This window comes from Crocodylus porosus, unplaced genomic scaffold (genome assembly GCF_001723895.1).
Source record: "Crocodylus porosus isolate Cpor-Errol unplaced genomic scaffold, CroPor_comp1, whole genome shotgun sequence".
NCBI classification, from domain to species: domain Eukaryota; kingdom Metazoa; phylum Chordata; order Crocodylia; family Crocodylidae; genus Crocodylus; species Crocodylus porosus.
Genome location: NW_017728943.1, coordinates 21,483,071 through 21,505,122, shown reverse-complemented (window position 1 = coordinate 21,505,122; position 22,052 = coordinate 21,483,071). Strand labels below are relative to the sequence as shown.

General features: G+C 46.7%; 1 protein-coding gene across 2 annotated transcripts in view; it reads left to right on the top strand.

Moving 5' to 3' along the window:
• The window catches only part of CD4 (CD4 molecule), a 69,130-nt gene that overhangs the window by 14,715 nt on the left and 32,363 nt on the right, over window positions 1–22,052 (top strand). For both annotated transcript variants that reach the window (XM_019548910.1, XM_019548908.1), the window contains exon 2: window positions 16,092–16,217. In XM_019548910.1, coding sequence (XP_019404455.1) covers window positions 16,157–16,217 — 61 coding nt within the window. In that variant the 5' untranslated portion in view covers window positions 16,092–16,156. The remainder of the gene's footprint in view (window positions 1–16,091; window positions 16,218–22,052) is intronic.

Sequence of the window (22,052 nt, the reverse complement as noted above, 5' to 3'; positions counted from 1 at the left end):
TTGCAGCCTCAATGCTGACCCAGTCCTAAGGCATGTCAGACCTCTCTTGGCCCTACGCAGAGAACATCTGTCAGTGGACAGCTGGAGTAGAAGCCAGGCTACAAAATGACTCAGAAGAACTTAGCATAGATCTGGGTTGCTCTGCCTTTCTCTTGGCAGTCTAGGACCAGGATCTCATAACCAGCTTCCTGTGGCCACTTCTCTATACTACTAGTGAGCACGGAGATGTGGGACCTGAGTATTTTTCTGCATCACTGAGTTACAGTGAGGACCTTCCAAATATGAACTGAATGTAACCAATGCATCAACATCTGCCTGAGCCTGATGTTGTTGAGAAATGATAACTGTGAGAGGTGTCAATTGTTCCTCCGAATTTCCGTAGGAGATTAATTTTTAACCCCTATCTTACAAAGTTAAAATTTAACATTTAACTCTATCCCTGATGATTATTTTAGTAGAAATTTCTGCCTAATGTGGGCAACCACCACTGCTGAATGCAGTGGAAAATATGAGGTAGGGAGCCTCTCATTGTTTTCTCACAAGGAAAACTGAGTATCAGATATTGTTTCTTTCTGACAAGTAAATGAAGAAACCATTGCTTCTTTTTATATTAGAAATCCAGCTCTCTTCTCCCCTGTTTTTCCTGAAGAAGCCTGGAGAGTAGTAGGTGTATAGCACCAGGGAAGTGAATATGGGTTTAAGAGAAAGGGGAAGGGACAGACGAGTTTTTTTGCCTCACAAGTTTACTGCCCTCTTCCTTTTCTTTAAAGGAATACATTTATCTATACAGTGGAGCTAAATAAAAACCATTGTTTCACCTGGTATATAATTTAGGCCACATCTACTTCTTTTTCAGACTTGAGGACTTACTTTTTTTCCAAAAATTTTGCCTAACCTCTCTCCCAACTATGTAATTGATTCAATAAAAGATATCACCAAACAAGCCCTATATTTCATATCAACCCTGTCATCCATCTGATGTTCTGTGCTATTTCTGACCATGATCAGTGCCAGATGCTTCAGAGGAAGGTGCAAGAACCTTCCAGTAAGCAGACAGAGAAATATGCCCTCCAGAAAGTCTTTTTCTAACCCAGGGATGGACAAAATAAAGCCCATAGGCCAGATCCAACCCACCAAGGGATTTTGTCTGGCCCACCGTGAGTCTTTTGGTCTCACTCAGCCCAGGTGCAGGGGGCAGCCTGGGCTGTGGCACACGTAGCTGGTCCTGCTGCCCCCTGGCATGCAGCGTGGATAGGGTGGCATGGTGTGGTGGCCAGACTTGCTTCCAGAAGCCCCAACAATGGTGGCTCCTTCTGGCTGTTGCCGAACCCAGCCACATTGCCTGGGCACCCTAGTGGGTCTACCCCACACCCACCGCTGGGGGTAGGCCCTACGTGGGCAGGGTGTGCAGCCAGGCAGATGAGATGGGGCTGCAGGTGGGTGGGGAGCAATGTTCAGGAGCAGGATGGGCGGGTGAGGCTGGGATCATGGGGTGGAATCACAAGGTGGTAACAGCTAAGGTGCCGGGGCCTGGAGAAGAGCCGTGATCTGCTCCCCGCGTGCTCCTGCCTGCGGTAACAGTGCCCATTACAGGGGCATGTGGGCAGTAGATCATGGCTGTGCCCTGGGCCTTGGCCCCATGCTGTCACTGCCCTGCAATCCTGGCCCCACCTGCCAGTCCTGCTCCCCGATGCTGCTCCCAGCTGCCTGGCTGAGCGTGGAGCCGCCACTTAGGGAATTTTTGTGAGCTGCTGTGTGTGTGGGTGTGGGGTGGGGAGTGTTGACCCAGCCTATGACAGTTCACCAGAATTTCCTATGTGTCCCACAGGCCCAAATAATTGCCCAGCCCTGTCCTAACCCCTTACAGTTAGTGTATGGCTAAGGGTCTGAAGCAGATGTAATATCCGTTCCAAAGTGTTCTATCCCTAGTATTTACTGGATAAATCTGGATAGCCTTGTTGTCCATACTGATGTCCGAGCCCTCTTTAAATCTCGCTGTGATTACTGCAAGGTGTTCCAAGTCTAACTGTTTATTGTGTGAAAACTGTTCCTGTTCATCAGTTTAGAACTTGCTACTTCCTTCACTTTCATTGAGAAGGTCCCACTGGTCTTGTGTTATTAGGCAGGGAGAACAGAAGTTGGCAGCTTCTGTTCTTTGAGCCATTCATTACTGTATACACTTTTATCCTTGCTCCCTCTTATTGATCAACCTTCTAAGGTAAACGCAGTGACCATTCAGTCTTTCTGCACAGTAGAATTTTCAGGCCTTTGATCATGCATGCTGCTTATCTCTTGAGACCCTCTAATTGTGTAGTATCCCCTTAGAGCTGAGCATCAGGTATGATAAACATCAACAGGTGAAACCACATCATCGGTTGATGTACTAGGATCATAATATTCTCTGTATGATCTCCCATCATGTTGCCTATGCATGGAAACATTAGAACAGAAGAGTCCATTAGATGGAATCTCTCAGGTCTCTGCCAGTTGGGTATTGTTGCTATTCAGACTGTTCACAGCAATGGAAATTTACACAGGATAGTAAAATCAACAATATTTTTTCTGATAATAGGCCTGTCAATATGCTCTGCTCTCAGCATCACTTCCCGCCAGCAGCAGATCCAGGGGGAGGGGAGGCGGTGGCATGTTTGCACCCTTGTTCACCATCTAGAGTTCCAGTCTCAGTTGCTGGATTCATGCGCAGTAAGCTCATCACCGCCATTTCAGTTTCTGCTTTCTGTGAGCCAGTTAAATATCTGTTCATGAACACAATACACCTTCCCTGTCTACAGAGGAGATTTGGAGATGCCCTTACTAATATTTCTGCCTAATAAAAGAATGATATTCCTGATCACACTGTTACTTTTAAGTTTCATCGCACTGTGGCTCTCTCTGTCTCACTGTTCTGATAACTTATATGGAGGTGCCTGGGTTTGAAGCAACATCTTCTGCCAAGTCTCCTTTTCTCCATCTTGTCCTTCTACAAAATTTTGCAAGAACAGATCTACTACAGCAATTTTTCTTTAGTGGTTTGTGTTGAATATTCAAGTGTCACTTCTGTAGTTTTAGGATGATACACTGAAGGTTTGGTGGTGTAGAATCTTTGTCTACTTTGATGTGAGCAATCTCTATCCACACATGTGAAAATTGACTGTTTGTTTCATTGCTTATGGTGCTTGTGGGTCCAGCTGAGTTTTGTCTGGCTCATGTTGATCCTCTGTGGCCCCCTGATTGAACCTGGCTTTCCACTAAAGGAAATGCCCTAGCAGCTAACTGCTGCTGCACTACATGCTCGGTTTCCATTCTGTAAGCAGCTCCTGACATCAGTTTTTCCCTGTCTCCCTACCTTTGTTCCTGACATTCTCCTTGATGTTCTGACTGCAGGCCTTCAGCACTTGAATTCAGCTCTGTGTCTTAGGTCTGCCTCCTAATTTTGCCCCTTGACTTGCTGCTCTGGTTGTAGACCTTTAGCTCTCAACCCCAGCCTGGTGCCTTGGAGCTGCTTCTTGTTCTTATCCCTTTGACTCAGTTTTCAGGCTATTGGCCTTTACCTTTTGTCCTGTGCAAGCTTCCAAGCCACTATGAGGGCACTTGGTTCTCCCCAGGAGCTTGAGTTATTGTGACAGGGAACTGTAACCCTGTCACGAGGAAGAAGGTGCGCCCCTATAAGGCCAGGACCTTCTGAGCATGGAGGGCTGATGAGGAAGAGGTTAATTGCTAAACAGGGACAGCTAGTCTACTGACCAGAAGAGGCAGAACTGTAAAAATCCTGGGCGAAACAGCAGTAGGGAAGTCAGCAGCCAAAGGGGAAGCAGTCCCCCTGAGAGCTCCAGGAAGAAGCTTAGGCAGTGGTCCTCAGCAGGAAGGGGGAAGCTATGGAAGCCCCTGCAAGATGACCACTGCATCCACAAATAGCGGTGTGGAGCCGAGACTCGAAGAGAGTTCATGTAAACTGACCCACTGTGTTGATTAAGTATGTACAGTTATTATTATTTTTTTTTTTTTGTGATTCTTGAATAACACCAGTGGTTTGGGAGAGGCTATTAGAAGACAGAGGAGGCCTCATTTTCAGGACCCTCTACAGAGTGGGTAACCTGGTGCCAGTGAGGGCACAGTTTTGGGGGCACAGACCCCCGTGTCAGTGAGGGCATGGTTTTTTGGGGCAGATGCCAGTGCCAGTGAGGGTGCAGTTCTGGGGGGACACAAACCCCAGTATTTGAAGGACTATTTTAAAAAGGCCAGGGAGGTCGGGTGCACCAGAGTGCAGTTGTAGTTTGTCTTTTGCTTTCTTGGATGGACAGAGGTGGGTTCAGGTTGATGCCTGGGTCTTAAACCCATGACCCACTGGTTATGGATCCAGAGCCCATGCAGGTGGGCCAGACAGTACCATGTTCCATATGGGAGCAGGAAAAGCTAGAGCCTCAGAGTCCAACCCTGTTTAGTGGATTTGGATAGGGAGGCCTAGCCAGAGGAAAAGGGGGTGAAGCCAGAAGAGGGGAGACACCAACATACCCAGAATAATAGGCAGTCTCCGCCTCAAAATAAATAAATAAATAAATAAATAAATAAATTCCATTGAGGCATGGCAGGCGAGATTAGGGTGGGACTGAAGAATTACAAAACAGGCCCCAAGGGCGCCCCACATGAGTCAGGGATAACCAAAAAGATGGTGCCAGGGAAGGTGACCTGTCACAGTTATCGTGACTAATAATGATTATATTGTGCTTGGGAGCTCTTTTGTACAATGGGATTGTGAAACATCTACTTGTGGCTTTATTTCCTTGTTTTCATCACTTAGTTTAGTTTAGTTTTTCAGAGTGATTGGGGCTGTCATGATTTGGGAGGTCTTGTGAAGATGGCTAACCCAGGCCACTCATTTTTTCCCCTTTCCAGCTCCCATATACGCACTGTGATTTCTATTAATTTTAGTAAAACTCTGGACTGGTGGATTGCCATCCTTCATTAGATTTCCTGATCTCTTCCTTTTTTGACTCAAGTCATGTGCTTCCATTTTCTAAGATGTGGCCACAGTAATTTATTTCCTTTACAGTGACTTGCATTTTGTTGTGATTCAGGTTTTGGTGGTACTACTTGCAACTGATAAGGAGTGATGTTAGGTTTTTGCTGTGCTTCACTCTTGTTATATGCCACAAAGGAGTATGTCATCCATAATGACTTGGACTCTTGTCAGTCCCGCTAGTATTTTACCTACTTTTTTCTAGAGTTCTCTTTTGCAGGTGGTGTACCGAATGTATTCCTTAAAGTGCTGTCTTCAAAATGCAGAGCGAAAATAATTTGGGTGTTTTTTTACCATATGCCAGTGGCTGGATCAAGCAACTTTTTCAGTTAGTATACTTGTGGAGACCTTGAATGTGATTTCATGTTGGGTGGATAGGTTGTTGTATCCCCAAATTATTGTTTCGATTAGGTCTACAGGTCCAGTGCATGTCCAGATTGCACCAGTGTTTTCTCCTGCTGCAGGCACTGAACTCAGCTGTTTCAGAAACACATTTTTAGTGACACCTCAATGGCAAGTGTCACAGGGCTTTCTCTCCTTGCTCTGCCTTGGTAGATAGCTTGCGTTTGCCATGCCCAGCTAGACACCCTATGCTTTCAGATAGATTGGGAGAGCTTTCCTTTATTTCTGCTGTGAGATGTCTTTTAATGGATTCTACTGGCATTAGGATTTTTATCAACTTTAATTATTATCAGGTTGTTAGTCCCTGTACGAATTTGCCTTGTGTGATTTTATTATTACATAGAACTTTAGATCCTGACTTTTTTTGTTTGCACCTCTATTTAAAATTCTTCCCCACCATGCCCACCCCCGGTGGAAGGATGCCTTCCAGTCTCATTGATATAGGTAACATAAGAGTCATGGTGTGCATGAACTAAACTTTTCCCGTGTGCTCTTTCAGTGACATGATTTACTTCTTCCCCATGTCAGTTATAAATTAGATGAGCATTTCTTTTGGACTTACAAAGAGTTATGTTTGCCTTAACATCCTGTTTCTTATTCTGTCTTTTGTTGAAAAAGAGCACTGTGTCATTAATGCTAGCCACCTACCCTTCTCCAGTCACAGGCACAGTACTTTCTGTTTGCATGTGATGTGCGCATGCAAAATGATTCACTCCATGCACTTCATCTATCTTCCTCTGTGTCTGACTGCCATTTTCCTTTCTAAGATGCAATTAATATCTACTGGAAACCTGCTCTATCAGTGCCTTTCCTGTGTACTAACTATTCTTTTAATACTCCATAGGGCTGGTCCTGTACTCTTGCACCCTTCTTTCTCCTGTGCTTATGTGGTATGACCATCAAACTTTTTTTAGTCAACACGAGTGTGATAGTCTGAGTGCATACTGTTAACTGCTGTTGGGGTATCTTATACACTCTGGTTATTGTCATGTTTTTTTTCTAATTTCAAGATATCTTTCTGTACTAATTCTATGAGCATTTTTTATTTTGATCCCATCCTGATCCTATCCTTCAAAACAGTGGTTCCCAACCTTTTTTTACCATGGCCTGGTGAAAGCGAGACCGGGTGCACAGAGCTGGCTGCCTCCCTCCCAGGGCTTCCCCACCGCCTGGCTTTAACCCCAGAAGCTCCGGGCGGACAGACAGGACTCCAAGTGGGGATCTTATGCCACGACCCCACAGCCAACCCGCTGTGGCCCAGTACTGGGCCACGGCCTGGTGGTTGGGAACCTCTGCATCAGAATACCATCCCCACTTGTGAATACATTTGTTTTTATCATTATCTCTAACTGATCAATTTGTTTAATAGTTCCCTACTCTCTCTCACAGAAAAGTTTTGTATGGTAGTGATTTTCTGTGAAAAGCAATACAGATCAAATAGCTCAACAATCCTGTCGATTTTTCCTATCTGCTCCAGACAGCTTGTCAATAGAAACTCCTGCCCTGCCTTTTGACCCATGGCATAATAATAAATAAGCAGCCTAATCTGGTCCTCACTGAATAGTTATTCAGCTAAAACCCAGATTAAGAGTTTAGTTGTTTCAAATGTCTAGGTTATTTAAAATTTAAAAAATTAAATAAATCTTAAAACTCCAAAGGCTAAACTAGTTGCAAAGTTGTTTGGAGGGAAGATCGCACCATTGCCTTTCAACTCTTTTGCCCAGGAGTTGAAGACTGTGGCACTTAACTAAACATCCTTGACTGAAGTTCTTGATTAAAGTAGGGTCCCCAGCTCCTTTGTAGAAGCCCAGGATGAGCTGCTAGCTTGGAGGTGGGCAGTGCTTTGGCCAAAGCAGGGGCATTTGAGTGGAGAAAGGAATACATGGGTGAAACCTTCCAGGACATTCAAGATCATTCCCACCTGTAACACTTCCAAAAAGGGCATGTGGTGCCTCCTGGTGGCCACTCTAATCTTGTCTCTTCTCTTCTCTGGTTAGTCATGGTGCCTCCCTATGCTCCCTGGTCATGCATTTGATATTATTTCAAATTGAGGCTGCCCCAGTCCACCAAAGTGATTTCTTTGCCCCTCAGGCTCAGTTCAGTTCACCGGGCCCTTGGCTCCTCAGGTTAGCCCAAGTCCCTAATCATCCTTTCTTGACTGTAGTATTTCCCACAGGTGCCTTCATTGGCCTCCTTCCACCCCTTCAGCCACCCCCATGCCTCCCGGCTCAAAATGCAATGAGCAGAACTCCACCATGATTAATTTGCAGCTGGGGAGCCTTTCTAACATCCTTCCCCAGGCTCCTGCTCAGTCCCACTAACTTCTGTCAGCTCTGGCCTTCCTGAGCCTACTCACAGTTCCCTTATTCTCTGGTCCTACTCATCAGTGTTATGCTGGATGAGCTTCTTCTGCTTTCACAGCCTGAGCCACACTCCAATTCCCATCCTAGCTTCCCTCAGCTCCTAGCAGGCAGCTCCAGCCTCCAGCCCTGCCAGGGTCAGGCTGTCTTCCTCTGGTGCACAACTCCTCCTCTGGTCACCTCAGCAGGCCATTACCTAATTAGCTGCCAGCTGCACCTTTCTAACTCTACTGCCCTGCCCTACTCTCAGCAACAGGGCTTAGGCAGGCAGGCAGTTCCCATGATGCCAAAGAGGATGAAGGTCTCGAGAGAGGAGGCCAGCAAGCTGGAGAAGAGGGAAAAGTTTCTGTAGGTGGGACCCACTTTCCAGCTGCACTAGTGCTATCTTCTAGCACTAAGGCCATCCCTTCAAGGGGCAAGAGACCCCAGTGTATAAAAGGGAGAAGGTGTTAGTAGGGAGGGATTTGATTGTTAGGAATGTAGAGGGTTTTGTGTGTGATGTTCATGAGGACAGGGTGCCTGCAGGGTGTAAATGCAGTGTATAGGGTGGAGCATGTAGACCACTTTGTTGGGGTGCTGGAGAGGAGCCAGTGGCTGTAGTCCGCACTAGTACCAACAACAGCAAAGTGTAGGGGAGAGGTGCTGGGACGTTTGTACACGACACGAGATTTCCCATTTACACTGCCGCAACTGTGTTTGTATTTGCGCAAGCAGGATTTCCCATCACTTTAAAAGTTTTTTTGGTGCGTTAAACTAAAACTGTTCAGACATAGTTTAGTTTGCGTATGAATTTGTGGCATGTAAACACCAAGTGACTCAAAGACTTGTAATTACCCCCTTTTGCCACCAGGTGGCACTGCGCTATTTCTGTAGTTCGGGCCTTCGGCCACTAGGTCCTGCTGTTATTTGCTTTTAGGCTAAATTTAGACTACCAGCCAGGAGATTGAGGTCCAGGACCAGAATTCTCTGAAATCCTTTTAGTGCTGCAAGCTGGCCTAGGGAGACCAGCAGAGCTACAGAGTTTCAACATGTGGATGAGGGGATGGTGTTGAGAGGAGGGGTTAGTTTTGTTAGGAACTGGGGATCCTTTTGAAGAAGGAGAAGCCTGTACAGGAGAGGCGGGTGCCACTTAAACTAAATGAGTACTAGTGTGTTAGCACCTAACATTAAAAAGATGGCAGACCTTATACTAAAAGCTGGGGCTAGGAATGCGCACACAGTTTGGAATGACACATTTTCTTGGGGTAAAATCATAAAAACTACCAGACACAAGAGGTACCATAGAATCTCTCTAAGTAGAAATTCAGTGTCTAAATAGGAAAAGTTTAGTTTTGAGGTTATACTACTAACCACCAGGATGGTGGCAGTGAACAAGAAATGATAAAAAAGGTTAGAGTGGCTGCAAAACCACAAAACATTATACCATATTCTCATATACAACATGCATTTCCCCTCCACAAAATTACCCCCCTCCCCTGAAAAAAATTAGGATGCATGCATTAAGTGGGGAAGCTTAGCTCATTTCCTGAATGAGTCAGAAGCATTCTGCTTTGATTCCTGCTCTACAGTACAGTAGCTGTCACCAGAAGCACATTAAGGTGTACTGGGGCCCTGGGCAAACACAAAATTGGAGGCCCCCTCCCCCATGAGAGCCAGGCTGCACCAGCCAGCGGAGCCGCACATGTAACAGCCATGAGAAAGTGATGCAGGGCATGGCAGCGGCATGGGACAGTGATGGTGGTGGTGGTGGCTGCCACATTCAAGCTCCCCTCCCCCCCAATCTGTCCATGCAGGCAGCATGTGCGCAGCCTGCACAGGTGCGCCGCTGCTCTTGCCCTCCCTGGTCCTGCTCCTGGGAACGGGCACAAAGGCACGCTCCCCAGCTATTCTTGATCTGGCTCCACCCTGCCCCAACCCCCATGCACACCTACCTCTAGGGGGGGCATGTCCGTGTGTGTTTCTGCATCTGTGTGTGTGTCTGCATGTGTGTGTCTGTCCCCTGCCCGCCCAGCAGCAGCAGGCACATGACATTGTGCAGCTCCTGGGGCAGTGGCAACGGGGTGCAAAGTCCAGCCTGCAGCAGCAGCTGCCCCTGCCCCACACACAGATCTGGGGGACACATGACCCTTGGGCCTCCACCAGGGTGTGTGTAGCGGCAGGAACTGCACCCCCACCCCATGCCCCCCCAGATAAACTACTCTTGCAGCTCCACCCCACGTTCCATTCCAGCTGTGCAGCACCTGTCCCTGCCTCACTCCCTCTCTTACCACAGGGGGCCTCAATCTGAACCCCACACCCCACTTACAAACAAGAGAAAAATATAAAGGGGTACATGAGCTGAAACACTGAGGCAGAAGGGGTACACTTGTTAAAAAAGATTGAAAACTCCTGTGGTAGGGCGCTAAATAAACAACAAGGTTTGATTCAAGATGTAAGAAAACCAGGAGGTTTATCACTTGGGATACATTTTACAATGGCTGGATTAACAACTTCAGTAAAGGCAAAGCTTTTGGGAAGATGTGATATCTTTTATTAGACCAACTAAATAGTTGGAGAAAAGTTCTTTGCAAGCTTTCGGGCATAAACACCCTTCTTCAGGCATTGGGAGACTCTGCAGAGGCTCCTTGCAAAAATATATGATATGACAAAAGATTACCAACTACTATGAATAATACTATCCACACTAGAAAGCTGATGATTCTTTGTTGAATTGTGCATGAAGCAGCATGGCATATCTCAAAGGAAGCTTACTTGCACTTAGCCTGTTTAACATCTACACGAATGTTTAACCAGTTGTCCCAGGTATGAGAAATTTTATTTATGCAGATAATTTATGTACCATTGCCTAAGCTAAGAACTTCACCCAGGTCAAGGTTCCACTGGCATTAGCACTCAATAGGTTGTCAAACTATTACATCAGAAATCCACTAGATGTCAATCCAAATAAAACACAACTTAGTTTTTTCCTCCTTCAAAACCGAGATACTAGAAAGTGACTCAATGGAACCTGGAATGGAATAGCTTTCGCCCACTGCCTGAATCCTATTTACTTAGGAGTGACATTAGACCACATGCTTTCATATAAAACACATGGAGGAACGACAAAATGCAAAGTTAATTCCCAGGACAACATATTAAAGAAGCTCATCAACTGCAAATGTGGGGGGTGGCTAATCCAACAACATTACAAACTCATGTGGTTGCACTGCACTTTGTTATCTGGCAGATGAATACACACGTCCAGTTTGGGAAAGATGGGCACATACAGAGAAGCTAGACCAGGGGCAGGCAAAATACAATCCATGGGCCGAATCCACATGGCGCACAGCCTCTGTCAGTGGCAGCAATAGCAGGCAGCAGGCCCTCAAGGCACTTGTGACACATGGCAGGCAGAGCACTTCAGTGGCATTCAGCTCTGGCTGAGTCCCAGGAGCTGCACATGGAGGCACAGAGCTGGCCCAGCCTGGCTTACTGGTGCATGCCTTTGGGACAGATCGGGCTGGCACTACAGGCAGAAGCTGCACACTGTTGGGCTGAGCTGGCTCTGTGCCTCCATGTGGGGCTTCCAACACTCCAGCAAAGAGCTGCACGTGGAGGCACAGAGCCAGCCTGGACCAGCTCAGTGGTGTGGGCTGCCAGCTGCAGTGCCAAGAGTCCCATGCACTGGCAAGGAGCCAGCCCAGCCAGCCTGATGGTATGCAGCTCCTGGAAGGAGAGCCAGGAGCTGCACAATGCAGCACGGAGCCCACCCAGCCCAATGGTGCATGGACCAGGAACCACAGGGAGTCACATGCCATTGGACCAGGCAGGCTCCATGCCACTATGTGCAGTTCCTGGGACAGAGTCATAGCTGCACACTGCTGGGGAGCTCTGTCTGTTGCAGGCCATGAGTGCCCCAAAGTCCCATCGCCTGCTGCTGTTGCCGCCACTGGTTCAGGCTGTGCATCCTAGGGGGGAGGCATATGGTGAGGGGGGCCCCACCAGAACCCACAAACCCCACTCCCATCCCTCCACAAATCCCACACCCACACACACTCCCACACCTATACCCCTCCCACAAACCCCACAACCAACCACATCCCCCCATGCCCCTTCACAACCTCTCTGCACAAATCTGACATCCACCCACACACACACTGACGCTCCCCCACACCCTCACAAACCCTATACACACACACCCACAAATCACCCCCCCACAACCACTCACACATAATATACAAGAGTAAGGCTTTATTCTGAGCTGTTGTGCAGTCACCTCTAAGCAAACACATGTAAATCAAGACAAAATATTTTAGAAATAAAATTAAAATGTTATAATAGATGTTTGATTTTTAGTATATGATTTTTTTTCTGGTTCCAAAATGGCAACACCCCCTCCCAAACAGAGTACTCCCATGGGCCAGGGGAGGGACTTCCGGTGGCAAAGGTCAGGGCTTAGGGGCTGGAACTTCTGATCCCAAGATGGGGGTGGGGCACCTGTCAAGGGGCGGGGCTACACTTGCAGCCCCTGATAGCTAACCAGAAGTCATTAAGTGGCCCTCTAGCCAAAATAATTGCTGAACTCTGAGCTAGACCCTGTGCTGAACAAAAGTGGCAAGTGCATTATGAATGCCTTAAATCAATGTATGGTAATAGTCTCCATCTATTTGCCAAAATCACACCACCAGACATCAGGAGAGCCGTAACAAATAAAACAGAATACACCCCGCAGTTCAAAAATAACAGGCACCCATTACATGGCTACACTGTAGCCCCCAGTAGCCTGGGATCATGGAGAAGTTTCCTTTCTACAATGCAGACACTGAATGAGACAGACAGCTACATTAATAGAATTTTGGCAATCATGAACAGAGATGACCAGAGATCTGGTTTTCTCTGGTAAAAAACCCCCTTCAAATTCTGATTAAAATCCCCAAAATCCACATTTTCCCACGATTAAAATGAAACGCCACTCTGTATATACATACACACACACACATATATATATTTGCTTTAAAAGTGTAACTTTATAAATATTTACGTGTGTGTGTGTATGTATCAGTTACACACAATGTTTTATTTATATATTTACACTTTTAAAGCAAATTGGAAGCCTATCAGCGCCTCAATTGCTATAATAAAATTAATTCTAAATACCTAAAATTTTGGTGTTCCATTTTGGGTTTTTTATCATGGAAAATCAGAGCTTCCTCTGCCCCTTTGCTCACCAGGATGTGGGTACAGCTGCAGCTGCTCCCCCAGCTGCTTTGTCATAGATTTCATAGACATTAGGGCTCAAAGGGACCTTGGAAGTTCATCGAGTCCAGTCCTCTGCCCCAGGGACAGGAAGTCAGCTGGGGTCAAAGGATCCCAGCAAGATAAACATCCAAATGTCTCTTAAAGGAGTCCAGGGCAGGTGCTTGCACCACCTCTGGAGGCAATCTATTCCAAGTCTTTGGGGCTCGGACAGTAAAGAAGCTCTTCCTTACATCCAGCCTGAAACGGTCTTGGAGGAGTTTGTGAACATTTGTGGAGCTGAGCAGCCCTGATATGCCAGTGCCCTGCCCATAGCATTGCCCCTCACTCCCCACCCACAGTCCCCCAACCCTGCTAGTGCCCTTCACTCCCTACCCACAGCTCCCTGGGCCCTGCTGGTGTCCCTCACTCCCCACCTACAACCTCCCACCCCCCCCAGCCCTGCCAGAGGAGGCCCCCAGCTGCCAGGGCTATGGCACCAGGGACCCAGGTCCGCAACCCCCTGCCCCCACAGCAGCACCTGAGCCTCAGCTGCTGCCCATGAGAGGCAGTAGCTGTCTCAGCAGAGCAGAGCATGGCAGGGAGCCCCGAGGCCTCAGCAGGCAGCCCACACCTGCCCCCACCCCATGCACAAATCTGGGGGGCACATGCCCCCACATAGGAATACATGCAGCAGGGGAGAGCCAGCCCTCCCTGCCCCCCAGATGAACCACCTGCAGCTCCATTCTGCTCCCCACTCGGGTTCTGAGGCCACACATGGCCATAGACCCCAAGCTGCACACATTGCCATGGCTGGGCAGCAGCCCCAGCTCCAGCCCTGCACAACTCCCTCTCTCCCACACTGTGGGGGCCTCAATTCCCTGCCCCCACCATGACTTACCTGTAGGGAGCTGCTCTCCAGGCTGCCTGGCAGCCGTGTGTATGTACAGTATGTGCGCACATGCATATGGCACCCCCTGCCTAGCCGCCCTTCTCCCACTCACCCAAGCCCCTTTCAGGCTGGAACTCTGCTAGCCTGCAAGGGGAAACCCACCAACCAGTTCCTGCATTTTTCTCCTTTAAAGGAAGAAGTCTGGGTTTTTTGCCTTAAAACAAGAATATCCAGGTTTCTCTCCCTAAAATGAGAAAATCTGGGCTTTACCACATTTTTCTGTAGCATTTTTACAAATTGCTCATAATTTTCTGGTTTACTCTGGTGGCATAGAGGTGTTTTGTGAAATCATCCCACTTTGCTTTCTTTAAGTTGAAGTGGCATTGAAGGGGAACTAAGACTAGTGTTATGGCTGGTTTTGTTTGTAAGATGACTTGTTTATGCTGTGTGTGGGGAATAGGTTCCATAACGATTTTGTTACAGGATCCAGTTATGGTGTTACTAGCAAATGCCAGGTCAGGGTTGTAGCCCCTTTTTCAGAGCCCCTTAAAAAGAATTGGGAAACTTTGGGTTGTGGATAGGGTGACCATATTATTTTTAAGGAAATCCAGGACACTCTCCTCCCCCAAGTCAGCATCCCTGCTGTAGGCAGAGGCAGGCAGGCAGGGGTACAGAGAATAGTCTGGTGGGGAGATGGAGGGGCATGGTGCCCCATGGTGCCTGCCTGTCTGGCATGTCATGCCCCTCCACCTCCCTGCTGGACTGTACCCCATGCCCCTGCAATTCCAGGACTTTTGTTTCAATTTTTACCAACTGACCTAAGAAATCCAGGACTGTCATGGCCAAAACAAGACCTATGGTAACCCTAGTCATGGATGAGGCTCAACTGATGGGCCTCTGCCCATACGTCAACCCATTCCCCACTTTCATTGGTTGTGTTATATCCCTAGTTGACCTTATGGCTGTTAAAATTATAGCTGATTACTTGTGTTTTATCATACCTGTGACTGAATATGTAAAATTGAAGTCCATTTGGTGGTTCGTAGACTGATGTGATATAAATTCAGCAGGTATGTATTGTTAGAATTTCAGTATTTTCATCATCAGTCAGAACTGTATTGATGACGAAAGTCAGGTTTAACCAAGACTGTACTTCCATATTGTTCATGTGGTCTCCTGAGTTAATCTAGTTTTTTCTGGAATAATTTTCTGATCCTTTCAAAAAATAAGTCAGTTTCTTACCCACACTACAATTCCTTCAGTAACGCTCATCCTCTTCTGCTTAATAACTTCCTGTGTGGCATGGGATCAAATGCCTCACCAGAGTCCTGATGGATTACATTCATTGCGTTTCCCTTGCCTACAGAATCCTTAACTTATCACGAAAAGATATCAGGTTACATTAGTGCAACTTATCTTTCTTGTATCTTATCTTATTTTCTATTTGCCTCCATTATTAATTATTCTTTCTGACAAATTTATTCTAATACTGTACTTTGCATGCTATGGAGGTCAGACTAACCAGCATGTTGATGCCCAGTTCACTTTTCTCCTTTCATATTCACAGGTACAGAATTTAGTATACTCCAGGCAAACAGTACCACACCCCTTTGACAAATGTATTCAGATCCTCGCTACTGGACTTGCCCTTTCATATGCTTGTTCTTCCAGTATTCTGGGAGAGAGAGTGTTTGGTTCTACTAACATGAAAGCTGTGAGTGCTTTCTCTCCTACCAGATCTGAGAGGGTAATTTTATACACTCTTTCCCATCCACCATCCTGACCTTGCCTCATGTTAAGCATCATTTTGCTTTCTGGAACCTGAAGCAAAGTATTCATTTAGTTTGGGACATACCAAGGTGACCTTCAATCTCTATTCTAGCCTCTTTCTGTAGTGACCTTACTTTTTCACCCCTGTTCTAGCATTCTTGTGCTTTCTTGATTGCAACTGAACTTTAAGAAGACATCCTTAGGACCAGTATGTGGTGATGCTTGGGGTGTCAGTTAATATAGAATACCATAAGGTATACAAATGGTTTGAATTTTCCCCCTCATGACTCTGCTACTGAATTTCTACCTTGCTGCATGAAACTACAGAAGGCTCCACAGGCATTTATTGAGAATATTAGCTCAGCCTGCCATGAAGCACACAAGGCCCTAAGAACAAATCTTTGTTAATATTCTGTTATTTGCCTTTCCCCTGTAGGACCCCTTGGTGCTGGCAGTATTTCTAGTCCTTGGCTCACAGAGGAAGAAAACACTCGAGGGAAGATGGAGCCACCCACCGTGCTTATGTGCAGGATCCTTGCTGTCCTCTCAGTGATGAAGCTTGGTGAGTCCTTGGTGAGCCAGAGAAGGAGTGGTACCATCACAGATCTCTGCCAACTCCTGTGACTGTTGTCATGGGTCTCATGTTATCTGGGATATGTTTATGCTTTGCACAGTCTCCTGATTTCACATCTTCAAAATAGAAAAGTTCTGCTCCTTTTCAAAATGGGGCCTATCTCCCATTACAGTCACTGGGACTGTGTCCACTATCATACTTCAGTCAAGAAAGATGTTATAAATTCATCTGTGAGGAATCCCCAAGCCCTAATTTTCTCCTCACTGTGCTGCCGCTTGCCCCAAGGAACAGCTCGCAGTTGCCCTAGGATAACTCCTTAACCCAGCAAGCCTCGGCTCCACTGCTTGTATATCAAACCCTGTAGCTACCATGAAGGAATCTCTGCCAGCCCCAGGTGGCCACCCTGTTCTATAGAAAGGGCCAGCCTGGCATATCACTTGCCCAGAAATCACTCTTTCCACAGGCAATCTGTAAGGAGACAAAACAACATAGGATACACGAATTACACAAGCAAAACAGACTATGAGTTTGGAGGCTAACAGGCTTGAATGTAGAAGGGGAAGTGAATTATTTTAAGGCAAAACTACATAACCTATCAGGAGCTTGCATCCCAAGCAAGAGGAAAAACAGCAGAGAATAGACCTGCATAGATGAACTAGCACCTAAACAGGCCATTAAGAATAGCAGACAATCTACAAACAAGGCAGGAATGAGGGATATCTTTCTGTGTTCAAGAAATTCAGAAACAAGTCAGAAAGTTCAAAGTTTAGCTGAATTCAACCGTATAAAGAATAGTCAAACAAACAGTCAAAGCTTCTTTGGTCATATAAAGAAGGGAAGAAGTATGACCATTATGTGTTGAAGATTGGGTGGAAATCAAGGGGCGCTTACACAAGTGATCAGAAGACACTTCTGATCACACTGTAACTTTAAGTGTTTTACACAAAGCACTTAAAGTTATAGCGCAAGTGAACTTAACAGAACTTCAGTGTTTGATGGTGGGAACTCAAGCCTCCATGCTTGAGGCCAGGAGACAGAGGGCACTATTGCACACCCCACAGCATGCTCTGCAGATTCCCTGGGGGAGAGTGTCGGGAATGAGCTAGCCACAAATGGATTCATCAGGCATCTGACTAGACCTCTTACATGTACACGATGATCCAGAGGATCAATGGTTGCCTACTCAAAGATTCAACAACAAGAAAGTCTGTTGAAAATTGCACCAGATCTTGATATTCAACCAGACCCAGATGTGGGCTGCTCTGCATGCTAATAAAATGGGTAGCAACCCATGCATGGGTATCAAATATGAACACACAGTTTTAAAAAAACAAAAGGCTGATCCAAAACCCACTGAAAACAACAGGAAGATTTCCAGCCCCGGGCCAGTAGCAGCAGGGAAGCCCCAGCCTTTCCCATGCCCTGCCTGAGGAAGCTGGCCAGGGCACCCCCACTCCCCATAGTGCTATTTGGCTGGATGCCTATGGGCTGTGCCTGGTGGTTCCCCCTTCTAAGAGCATTCTCTTTCCCTAGGGATTTCTCCATTTGGGGAGAGGGGGGGAAGGAAAGGGGGTGGCAGACACCCTCCGGGCAGAGCAAACAGGCCTTCAGTGAAATTGCCCTGCAGAGGGACGGGGTGGCCTGCCTGACTTCCAGGCTGGTAGTGACAGGGAAACCCTAGTTTTCCCCATGCCCCGCCTGGGAAAGCTGGCCTGGGGACCCCTACCCTCCCACAGTGGAATCCTGGCTGCTGCGCTGAGGCCTGGGGCAGAGGAATACCAAGCCCCTCTGTCTCATGGGCTCAAGCCCAGGCCAGCTCCCCCTCAAGACCTCAGCAGGGGTGGTTGGGCTGGGCCTGCATGGCACAGGGCCTGGATTCCCCCTCCTACCCCAGCTCCCAACACCAGTGTCTTGCCTTTCCCCTTCTCCCTGACCCCTCTCCCTCTCTCTCCTCTCTGTGACAGCCCTAGGGGCAGGGTTGAGCTGGTGCTCATGGGCCAGCAGCTGCCCAGCCCTGCAAAGGCGCATGGTATGTGGGCAGAATCGCTCCAAATTAACACTCACCTGTACACAGGTTCTCTAAAGTGCTCTGCCCTAGGGTGCCTTCACCCAATAACTGATTTAAGGAAGGTTAATTTTTCACACGATCGGTCATTTTAAAAGTGCTCTGCTGCTGTGAATGTTTGTTATGTTACCGTTTTAGAGCACTTTCAGGAGCCTCATCACACAAAAAAATGTAACGTCTGTAAGCGCCCAAAGGCAGGCTATGCATGGTTAAAGAACTTCAGTCAGGATGGGGAGATGATGGAAGACAATGATGGGGTAAAACACAACAACTGAGTACATGAATAGAAAAAAATGGTCATATGCAGGGTTGACACTAGGAGGGGACTTGCGGGGGAGGGGTGGAAAGAATAGCCACCCTAAAATTAATCTTAGCCCTCTAGTAGCCACCCCTCCCAGAGCTGCCACCGCCACCTGCCCACCCTGCACAGCTAAGCCTGCCCCATTTCCACGCAGTCCATAGACATACCGTGCTCCCAGCCCGGCCCAGCCCAGCCCTGGCCCAGCCCCCTCACCAGGAAGAGGTTGGCAGTGTACCTCCCCTGATCGAATGCAAGGTGAAAGCCTGATATTACAAAATTCAGGGGTTTGGATAATCTTCATCCTAGACCACTGAAGGAATTGGTACATGAAATAGCAACTTGTGTAGTCCAGGTCATCACAATCTATCAAATCAATAATAGCATCCTTTGACCGGAGAAAAGCAAAGGTAGGGCAGAATTTCCCTTTGTGCAGTTTTATTCCCCATTCCTATTTCCCTCTGCCAGTGGCAGTTTTCTAGCTGTCTATATGTATATGGCCTTTTTGGCCCCTTCTTTTGTGCTTGGAACAAGTAAGCCTGTACATACAGATTAACCACGTGGTAGCAAGGCCATGCACTGGGCAGAAAAATTCACATATGTGAGTACAAGTGGAAGTCCCCCCAAAAATGACAGGAATGAGGGGAAAGGATGAGGGCCGCCTTCTTCACTTGGGAAGCCATAGCTACAGGTCAGGCATTATCCAGCAATCTTTCTGAACATGAGCCACTGCTCCTGGCATTTACTAGTCACTGGATAAAATAGAAAGGCGGCCTCATTGGGAGCAAAGCTTAAAGATACAACACAGGCTTCCACTCAAGGGAACAACAATCTCACTGAGCCACACACTCTCTGGTATGTGCTCTTTCTCCTGGTCTCACCTACTTCCCTGTCTTGGCTGCCCAGGGGGCCACAGATAATGCCTGAACTGTAGTGTGGTGGTTGGAATGCAATACTGGCAAGTCAGAGACTTTCCTTCTGGGTGAGAGGGGCCTAGAACCTGGATTTCCAAGCAAATGCCCTAACCACTCAGCTACTGAGGATGAAAACATATGAGGACCTTCTCCAGCCTCCTCTAGAGTCAAGACTTGCTAATCATGAGTTTCTGGCTGCCTACATCGAAATGCAGGTGTGAATTCACAATAGGTGTGGTTACATAGCTGTGTATGCACATGGCCAGTGCATATTCTACAGCAGTGTTTCTCAACCCGTGGGTCACAACCCCAAAGTAGTCTCAAGAATATATGAAAGGGTCACAAACAAACTTTAAAAATGGATCAACAAACTTTAAAAATGGATTTTTCTTTAAAGGAGAAAAGCATGGGAAACCATGACTTTTCCCTTGCAGACTGGCAGAGTTCCAGCCTGCAAGGGGCTGCTTGAGGCCCCTCGTGCCCCACGCACCCACCCCCATGCCTCCATCCCCAAACACTGGGGTCTGGGGCCTGGGTGTGGGGAGCAGCAGGTTGTGAGTGAAGGACACTAGGTCAGGACTGACCATCAATGTTTACAAATAGGCCCTTGTGCAAAAAAGGGTTGAGAGTCACTTCTCTACAGCACATACTCAGTGTATGTGCACCCACTGACTTATCCAATGTGCAGGACTCACAGAATTGCTTCCTGTGCATAAGTGGCACTTTTGGCACTCATGTGACTAAAAAGCTGTTGTTTATTTGCATAAAAGGAAATCAAATTCTACCATAGTGTGTGTTTTTTTTTAAGTAAGAAAAAGTGACCCAGGCAACTACAAGCCCTTTTGCTTGACTTCAATAACATGTAAGGCAGGGGTGGACAAAATGCAGCTCGGGGGCCGGATGCGGCCCGCCAGGCCATTTTATCTGGCCTGTGGGGCCCCTAAAAAATTGAGAAAATGAATATTTATCTGCCCCTGGCTGCCTGTCATGCAGCCCTCAATGGTTTGCCAAAACTCAGTAAGCGGCCTTCTGCCCAAAATAATTGCCCGCCTCTGATGTAAGGTCTTAAACCAGATACTGAAGGAAAGAATAGTAAAAAAATATGGAAGTGATTCAAAAATGGAACAAAATGCAACGTGGGTTTGTGAGAGGACAATAATATCAGACTAATTTAATATTTATCTATGTTAAGATAATGGACTTGTTAAGTAAGGATAAAAAGGTGGACTTAATTTTTCTAGATGTAAACAAAGTTTCTGATAACCATGCTTCATGGAAAATTAGTTGCTGAACTAGACAGGAAGGGAATCAATGCTACAGTTTTGAAGTGGATAAGGATTTGGGTCATAGAGGGCATTTTTACACATGCTGCAGGAGTGGGAGGGCACTTTAATTAGAGCGGGTCTTGGGAGCTGCTCTAATTAAAGCATCTGGAGTGTCTTGTGTATTCCGTGTCTTGTGCTTCAAAATGGCGGCAGGGGTACTTTAACTAAAGTTTGTTCCACAAGCTTTAGTTGAAGCACTCCTACCACCATTTTAAAGTGTGGGGATGCTGAATACATGGGATGCCAAGGCTGCTGGAGCATGGCAATTAGCTTCAACATACCATAATTACAATGCGTCAGAGTGTTGAGGGCATGATCCCTAATTATGCAAATGTCACAGATCAATGTTATTAATTTGTCAGGATGAAATCATCAGGGATCAATGCAATGAAAGAGGTTACTCCTTAATTTGCTAATAGCTTGAGCTTGCTGACCTCAGGGCCCAGAGTACAGGCATACCTTGTTTTATTGCGCTTCACTTTATTGTGCTTCGCAGATATTGCGTTTTTTACAAATTGAAGGTTTGTGGAACCCTGCGTCGAGCAAGTCTATCGGCACCATTTTTCCATTGGCGCCATCTTTCCAACAGCATTTGCTCACTTCGTGTCTCTGTGACACATTTTGGTAATTTTTGCAATATTTCAAACTCCAATTTTGAAAGAAGTTCTACTGTGGGTAAAATGCTATCAAACAGCATCGCATGCTACAGAGAAATGTTTCGTGAAAGGAAGAGTCAATCGATGTGGCAAACTTCATTGTTGTCTTATTTTAAGAAATTGCCATAGCCACCCCAACCTTCAGCAACCACCACCCTGATCAGTCAGCAGCCATCAACATCGAGGCAAGACCCTCCACCAGCAAAAAGATTACGACTCGCTGAAAGCTCAGATGATGGTTAGCATTTTTTAGCAATAAAATATTTTTTAATTAAGGTATATACATTGTTTTTTTAAGAAATAATGCTATTGCACACTTAATAGACTACAGTATAGTGTAAACATAACTTTTATATGCACTGGGAAGCCAAAAAATTCATGTGACTCGCTTTATTGCGATATTCGCTTTACTGTGGTGGTCTGGAACTGAACCCGCAATATCTCCGAGGTATGCCTGTACCTTAAAGTATGTGCCTGAGGCTGGCTACCCAGCAAGCTTTAGGAAAAAGTAAGTAAACATAAGCAAGACTCTACATACCAGGTAAGTATGAACAAGTGAGTTATA